The following is an 8896-nucleotide window of genomic DNA, read 5'->3' as shown; positions in this document are numbered from 1 at the left end:
ACAGTGGTCACAGCATGTCACTCAGGGAAACAGCGGTACACTACTTAGTCAACCAGAGCTATAGCCAGAAGGGTGCCTCTGTGGATGGACAGGGGCATTTATTGAAACCACTGTGTGCAAAGTACTAAGATGCAGCCTCTGTTTTCAAAGGAATCATAGTAAAAAAGATTCACAGGAAAGCAGTTATTCTATCATGTAACACAATGTTCAAGTAGCACAGCTTTCACCTAGAGAATTCCGGGAAGCCTCTGCCTATTGAGAAATTGTCTTTATGTCTTTTAGGGAGCCATTTTTAATGAACTCCAAATCTTGTCCTTCCTTTTGCTATTCTAGTTTCCATCACTCAATTGGTGCTGTAGAGGAGATCCATTGCCAAGGGACCAGGTGTGAGTTGATGCCTATTCTTTCCTGCATGAGTTGTCTTCACACCAATTTCTTCTTAAAACACAAAACCCAGGATGAATTGCAGTCAGGCTCCTGGCTTTATCCTCTTGGGACTGTCCAGTGACCCAGAGAAAAGGCAGGTCCTTTTTAGCATCTTCCTAGTTCTCTACTTGCTGGGCCTCCTAGGGAACCTGCTACTTTTGTTAGCTATTGGTGCCGATGTCCACCTCCACACCCCCATGTATTTCTTCCTCAGTCAGCTCTCCCTTGTGGATCTTTGCTTCATCACCACCACAGCCTCTAAAATGCTGGCAGCTTTGTGGACTGGAGATGGATCAATATCATTCTCTGGATGTCTGACTCAGTTGTACTTCTTTGCTGTTTTTGCAGACATGGATAACCTGCTTCTGGCAGCCATGGCTTTTGACCGCTATGCTGCTATCTGTTACCCTCTGCACTATCCACTTCTAATGACTTCTTGCAGATGTGCAGTTCTGGCCAGTGGGTTGTGGGGAGTAGCGCATTGTGTATCTCTGGCCCATACCTTGTTGCTCTCTGAGTTATCTTTTCATACCAATCAAGAGATTCCTCATTTTTTCTGTGATTTTGGGCCTCTCTTATGGCTTTCCTGCTCTGATGTCCACCTCAGTGAGGGCCTGATGATGGCTTTGGCTGGGGTTTTAGGAATCAGTGCATTTCTCTGCATTGTGAGTTCTTACGGTTGTATTTTCTATGCTGTGTCTAGAGTTCCATCTATACAGGGGAAAAGGAAAGCCATGACCACATGCAGTTCCCACCTCTCTGTGGTCCTCCTCTTCTACAGCACAGTCTTTTCCACATACCTGAAGCCCCCATCTCGTTCTCACTCCTCTGGGGAGGTGGTAGCTGCTGTCATGTATACCCTGGTAACTCCCACCCTGAACCCCTTCATTTATAGTCTGAGAAATAAGGATGTTAAGAGTTCACTGAGAAGGATCGTGAACATGGAGAAGTCTCAGGACTGAGAATCATCACTCTGGAAGGGTCACACTCTACATCACTTCCACACATGTGAAATGAGTGTGACACCACGGCCCATGGGAGGGTTGTATGATTGCTGTGGTTGGTCTTCAGCGTTAACTCAACTGGAATTACCCAGAGCACACACATCTGGGCATGTCTGTGAGGGTGTTTCTGGAGAGATTTCACTGAGGAAGAAAGATCCATCTTGAGTGCGAGTGGCACCCTCCATTCCACAGAATGGCCCTCGACTGAACACGACGGTTAAAAGAAAAGCCCTAGCTTTCTATCGTTCATCGTCTTCGCTTGTTATCACTGGTGCAATGGGATTTTCTACCCCATCCTCCTGCTGCTGTGCCTTTCTCATCCTGATGTACTGTATTCTTCAAACCTTAAACAAAATGAAACTTTCATTCCTAAACTGTGTCTGTCAGGTATTTTGCCACAACAACAAGTAACAAATACAATGATCTATTAGAAATAACACTGTGTTGGGTTTGATAGTCTTTAATCTATCTTCTTGTACTCATATTCCAGAAGTGTGAATATCTATTGCAATCAGTACAATCATTTAATATTTGTTAGAATTTCTACCAGTGGTTTAGTAACAACAGCTCCCTGATATACTTGTAGGCTTTACAGTCTCCCCTATCCTGGAGATCTAGTGAATTTAAGTATTTCTGTCTTTTTCTAATACCCTTCCTCCAGCTGAAACTGGATGCCACTGACAAATTATGTTAAAGGGAACTTTAGAATTTACAGAAGTTAAATCACAAGTAAGAGGTTAGGAAGCTGGTGAGTCTGAAGATAACCCAGGTCAATAGGAGCAGGAAGATAAAGAACATCATTTTATTCATATTTCAATGGAGAGTATATTACAGGATTCCCTTTAAAATAATTTATTATTGTTATTGTGTGTATATGTATTGTATGTGTAAAGTTACTTATGACATATCATTTCGTGGGAAAGCAAATTGCAAATTCCATTATCAAGATTGCGTGCTCAAGCCCAAATGCACAAATTAGGATCTCTTCAAAGGTCATACCACAATAACATAAATGAACATCGTTCTAGATTTGTTTCTGTATTGGTGTTTTTGTTTCTGTAATTTTCTTTCCATTACTCACTAGTAGCAGTGCTGCATAGAGCAACAGGCTACAGAGTGACAATTCAGTACATGTCTTCATTATGTGATCATCAAATACTTATGGTATATTTAAGAAACCACTCATAGTAGTTTACATAATCTTTTAAACCAACATTTGAAATTTGTTGAACTATTATCTTCAGAAGACTAAAGGGAAATTCTGAGGAAGAACAAAGATACTCGTCTCCAGCCCACTGCGGGATATTTTTCAATCAAGAAACTGAAAATCTAATAGAAAAATCTTGACTGCCCTCCTTCTTAGGTCACATTTCAGTTGGTTTGCAGTAGCGAAGGCTTCTTGGTGCCTGATGCACCTCCTGGTTCCTCAAGGTGTAAAGGACAGGGTTGAAGATGGGCGTGACCACTGTGTAGAGCAGGGCAGCCACCTTGGAGAGGAGCTGGGAATGGACAGCAGAGGGCGCAATGCACAAGCCCATGAGTGTTCCATAGAATGTGGACACCACAGCCAGGTGAGAGGAGCAGGTGGAGAAATCTCCTTAAAGAAAGGGATTTTATTAAATATAATTCACATTTCATTCTACTGAAGGTCAAAGGTTGAGGAGGTGATTCTATGCCCACAGAAGACACAATGCTGACAAATTCCAGCCACAGTCTTCTCTCCAGCCTTCTGATCCACCCATAACAGACTCAGTACATTAAACACAGGATTTGGAAGTTTCCAGGTTTTATTTCCTATCAAATTTACAAATCTTCCTATTTTAATAAATCCACAAACCACATGTTTATTCAGAAGTTAGACAATAAAGCTATATCTACATCCTCATTTTCAGTAGGGAAGTAAGAAGCCGCAGCTCATAGAAACCTAAAGTTCCATGAGGGATGGGTAAGTCCCAGCTCTGTCTGTGGTACAGATGAGATGGGGATGAGGCACAGGTATGGAGAGGAGACTCAGTCCTCAGCACTGGCCTGTGCTGCTCACTTGGTCCCATTGTGCTGACAGGAGACTAAGTGAGATGCCAACTGCAGAAAGAGAAACTGAGGAACTCTTAGATTCCTAGTAGAGAAGGAAAGATCTCAGCACATCTTGTAAGCCTCAGCCCCATACAAAGCAGTGGTTTTATACTGTGGAAGAAAACAGGAAGAAATTCACTGTTCTCTGGGCGTGGTGATACTCTGAAGAACTGAACTCAAAATGTACCAATCCCTACAGTCCCCATAACCCAGGAGTCTATCCTCTGTCCAACCACATGTCACAGGTTAGGTCCTGCGAGACCTTACTGTTCACATGTAGGCAGCCTGCTTCTGGGTTGCCTAGTAATCTATGCTGTCATCGTGCGTCATCTGCCAGGTAGACACACGTGGCAGGCTTGGTTCAGTTGCTCAGGAATTATAAATGGACCCCTGCCTCTTAGCTCTTTCACTTGTGTCCTTGCTTTCTTGTTCTCTTTTTTATTTTTTGATTATTATAATTTATTCAGTTTGTATCCCAACTGTAGCCACCTCCCTCATCTCCTCCCAATCCCACCCTCCCTTCTTTTTCTCCTCCCATGCCCCTCCTCCTGTCCACTGATAGGGGAGGTCCTCCTCCCCTTCCATCTGACCCTAGCCTACCAGTTCTCATCAGGACTGGCTGCATTGTCTTCCTCTGTGGCCTGGTACAGTTGCACTCACCCTAAGAGGAGGTGATCAAAGAGCCAGCCACTGAGTTCATGTCAGAGACAGCCGTGCTCCCCTTACTAGGGAACCCCTTACTAGGGAACCCACTTGGAGGCTGAGCTGCAATGGGCTACATCTGAGCAAGGGGTCTAGGTTATCTCCATGCATGGTCCTCGTTTGGAGTATAGATCTTTGAAAAGACCCCTATGCCCAGATTTTTTGGTTCTGTTGCCCTCCTTGTGGAGCTCCTATCCCCTTCAGGTCTTTCTATCTCCCTCTTCTTTCATAAGATTCCTTGCACTCTGCCCAAAGTTTGGCTGTGAGTCTCAGTATCTGTTTTGATACACTGCTGGGTAGAGTCTTTCAGAGGCCCTCTGTGGTAGGCTCCTGTTTTCTCCTACTTCCAATATCCATCCCATTTGCTTTCTGAGTGAGGATTGAGCAACTATCCTAGGGTCCACCTTCTTGTTTAGCTTCTTTAGGAGTATAGATTTTAGTATATTTATCCTATATTATATGTCTAATGTGCACTTATAAGTGAGTATATACCATGTGTGTCTTTCTGCTTCTGGGTTACCTCACTCAGGATGATCTTTTCTATTTCTCGTTCTCTTGTTTTTCCCAGTTCTCTCCCCTTTCTCTCCTGGGTTTCCCTTCCCCTCCCCCTATAATGTATCTCTCTCTCGTCCTCCTCCTCCTCCCTCTCTCTTCATCTCCATCCAATAAACCTTTTTCATATAATATCTGTTGTGCACATGATTTTATTAAAGGGTGCCCCACGGAGAAAGGGGAGAGTAGGAGAAAGGGGTCAGAGCAAGAGAGGGGTAAGAAGCAGGGGTTCCATTTATAGCCCCTGTGCAACTGAAGCCTGCCAGGTCCCTCTACCTGGCTGGTGAAACATGATGACATCATAGGTTACTAGGCAACCCAGAAGCAGGCTGCCTAAATGTTAACACTTTTCTAAATGGTAAGGGAGACATTAGATCACTGTTCCTGCCTGTGAGAAAACAAATTAAACTTGATCAGAGCCAACAGGACATGTGATAAAGAAGGAGTTTTGAGCTAACTTTGTTCCCCCTCCGGCTACTGTCTATTCTATCACATATCAGGGACCATACCCCACCAAACTTACTGGTAGTCTGAGTATAACTACTTCTGCTTTCACCTCACCTGTGAAAGAAAACAGTGGATAAAAGGCCAGGAAGCCAGCAGGGCCAAGAAGGTCTTAATCCTAGCCCAAGGGAAGCTACTAGAACTAGGACTACAGACCAAGGGTAGGATGTGAAAACATGGTGAGATATGAAGGAAGTGTAATAAAACCTTCTAGCGGGTCAATTCTCAAGTACACAACAAGGACATTTGCTCAACCATGTTTGTAGCAGCTTTTTTTGTAATACCCAAATGTCCACCAATGGAGGAATGGATACAGAAATTGTGATATTTTTACATAATGGAATACTACTCAACAATTAAAAACAAGGAAATCATGAAATTTGCAGGCAAATGGTGGGATCTAGAAAAGATCATTCTGAAAGAGGTATCCCAGAAGAAGAAAGACACACATGGTGTGTATATTCACTTATATAGACCTATAAGATATGATAAACATACTGAAATCTATACACCTAAAGAAGATAAACAAGAAAGAGGACCCGGGGTAAGATGATCAATCTTCACTTAGAAAGACAAATGAGATGGACATTGGAAGTAGGAGAAAACAACAGGACAGGAGCCTACCACAGAGGGCCCCTGAAAGACTACCTAGCAGTGTATCAAAGCAGATATTAAGACTCATAACCAAACCTTGGGCAGATTGCAGGGAATCATATGAAAGAAGGGGGAGTTAATATGACCTAGAGAGGACAGAAGCTCCACAAGGACCAAATATATCTGGGCACAAGGGTCTCATAAAAGAGCAGGGCTCCAAGGTTCGCTCTGGCCCTTTGGGCAATAGTTTTGACTCTGAGTTTCAGCTCCTCCCAATACTCTGGCCCCTCCTGCTCCATCCATGGCTGTGGCTCCATCCTCGGAATCGCCTCATTGCCATCAAAGCCCTGCTAGGAGTTTCACCTAGAGTCACCCCCATATTCTCCCAGGAGCCTACACTATCCCGGGTCTCTAGCTTGTCCCCGAGATGCCTCTCCTATCGTTCTCCCTTCTCTTTCTCAGTCCTCTTACTTCTCAACTCGGTTCCCCACATCTGATCCATATCCATTTCCCTTCCCAGCCCTTCTCCAACCCAGTTCTCTTTCTTCATCCACTTCCGATGTCTATTTTATTTCTCTTTTGAGTGAGATTCAAGCATCGTCCCTTGGGCCCTCTTTGTTACTTAGCTTCTTTGGGTCACTGGATTGTAGAATGGTTATCCTTTACTATATGGCTAACATGACATAAGTTCTAATGAATCTAAAGTTGAATTTAGCAGTTTGACGCAGACATGAAATATATTATTCCTCAACTTACACTCAGAAATAATATTAATCACAACGTCCCAAATGAATTTATCAAAATTTATTCAATAGGTCCACTTGCCGCTTCTGCCAAGTGTCTATATGAACACCAGTCTCTACAGGTAAGTTAGCCAAACTCACTCCTATTGCTCCGTCTTCCATGTTTGAGCATAAATTAGCAACAGTAGAACTCTGTAGAACTCAACTTAAAGTTAATCATTTTAACTTGAGGTATATTTCTCTAAGTTTCGTGGCTTTTTGCATTTAGTAGATGTCAGATTTCTCAGGGAATGCTATTGTACCACCTCATCTTTCATATTATTACCTCCCTGTTCTCCTTTATAATTGGCAAAGGGTTTTACCAAAATTTTATTATTTCTAACATCAATGAAATAGTTTGACTAGAACAAAAAGAAAAGAAATAAATTGATACTTATGGGAAAAGAAATTTAGACAGAATGAATCCTTGGAGAGACTCCAAGATGTTAATGCCCAAGACACTGCTGAGGAAGTATGAGAGGGTTCATTCTAGCTTTCCCTTTGTCAGAATAAAAGGTGAGATCTACTGAGATTAACTATTGTAATTATAAATAAGTTGCAATATCCATTCTAAAGTATGTAAAGCAGCTTAGCTAAAGGGCAAATGTAATACTGGCAGAAAATTTTCATCACTTCCCCCTCTTTTTATCTCTCTCATTTCCTCCTTTCCTCCCTGCCTCCTTCCTTTTTTCCTTAGACAAGGTGTTATATAGCTCAAGCTAGTGTTAAAATCACTTTGTAGCCCAGATGAACTCTTTGAGCTCTTGATCGTCCACCTCCTGAGAGCTTGGCTTATGGTAAGTGTGTCTTCACATGGACAGGGTAATTTTTTTTTCTTCTGATGAAAGGAAGTTCAGACCACAACAATGGGTGAGTGAGGATAACTGGGAGTCATCTTTGACTACAGTTCATGAAAATCATAGAATAAACAGAGTAGAAGTTCACTGTATGAGTCACTGTCTTTCACCCCTAATTTGTATAGTTTTTTGTTTTTGTTTGTTTAGGTGGTTTGTTTTGTTTTTGTATGTATTCACAGTGGGTGTTTCAAATCTCAGGGAAGATTGTGTGACCAAGCATAGTATCCTATGTTGTAAGTATGTGTCAGAGAGTGTGGGACTTTGTTGGATCTGGTAGAGCACAGGTGTTCATGTTGGAATGAGGGAGGAGATAAGGGGAAGGGAGAGAGCACAAAGAATTAGAGGAATGTGCTGGGCATGGTGGTGCATACCTTTAATCCCAGCACTCAGGAGGCAGGTAGATCTCTGTGAGTTTGAGGCCAACACAGTCTACAGAGTGAACTCCAGGACAGCAGTGGCTACACAGAGAAACCCTATTTTGAAAAACCAAAACCAAAACCAAACAAGAAAAATTTAGAGAATTAATCTCTTAGTATCTGTCAAAGTCAGGGTTCTTTACAGCAGCAGACTGAGTCCCAGCGCTGGCAACAAGTCAGGTTGTATTTGGTGTTAAGTAAACGCATGACTGTATGAGCGTGTTTTTAGTGGAGGAGGGATGATTCAATTATCAGAAAAATGGAATAATTTGTGAATATGGTGGACTATACTTCTTACATTTCATGCATATAACTCCAAATTTCTGACCACCTATGTCAGTATGTCCTTCTGTTCTGTTCATGATTCTTGAAATTCCCCACTATCAACAGTTATATTTACTTAATCCAGGACATAGATCATTTGTGTTCTGGTGTGTTGTTTTCATGTGCTCTGATGTTTTTAAGTTTAGCATCACAGCCAGGTGCATCTTGTGGATAAAGTGTAGATGCAAACTGTAATAAAAGGTAAATATGATCTTACCTGTCGATGGCAGGCATTTCTTTGCTGTCTGTGTTGACCAACTCAAACGACAGTCTTTTTGCAGAGATGATCAATGTTAAAAATGTAGAAAACAAGTCAAACAAATATTAATAAACACAATATCATGGGTTTGTTAATAATAACTTATAGCTGCAGTTGCACTGTAGTCCTTTTAAAACCTCAGCCTTTCCCTCAACAAAATAAAAATGTATGATATATTCACAGAAAATCTTATATGTTAGTGTTTATAGTGTTTATAAAAACCAAAAACTCAAAGTAGAACAGAAATTATTCAGTGAATGAATATGAAAGCAAATTGTATTATATGTTAGAGAAAACAATTCTGCAGTAACAGGAATGAAAAACCTGGCTGTGGTTCCTCATATTCGCAATCCCAGAACTTACAGAGGCTAAGGAAGAAAAGGGGCGTTCAGGCCAGTCTGGG

The 8896-nt window shown here is 41.9% G+C and overlaps 1 protein-coding gene across 1 annotated transcript; it reads left to right on the top strand.

Moving 5' to 3' along the window:
* The first annotated feature begins 458 nt into the window (after positions 1-458).
* Positions 459-1388, top strand: LOC129676221 (olfactory receptor 1361-like). The gene has a single exon (XM_055606550.1). It carries the CDS (start codon positions 459-461, stop codon positions 1386-1388), a length of 930 nt encoding a protein of 309 aa, XP_055462525.1.
* Positions 1389-8896: the final 7508 nt, after the last annotated feature.

This window comes from Psammomys obesus, unplaced genomic scaffold (genome assembly GCF_907164565.1).
Source record: "Psammomys obesus unplaced genomic scaffold, mPsaObe1.curated_primary_1811, whole genome shotgun sequence".
In the NCBI taxonomy this organism is placed as follows: domain Eukaryota; kingdom Metazoa; phylum Chordata; class Mammalia; order Rodentia; family Muridae; genus Psammomys; species Psammomys obesus.
Note: the sequence above shows the minus strand (reverse complement) of the source record. Positions and strands in the feature narration are given on the sequence as shown.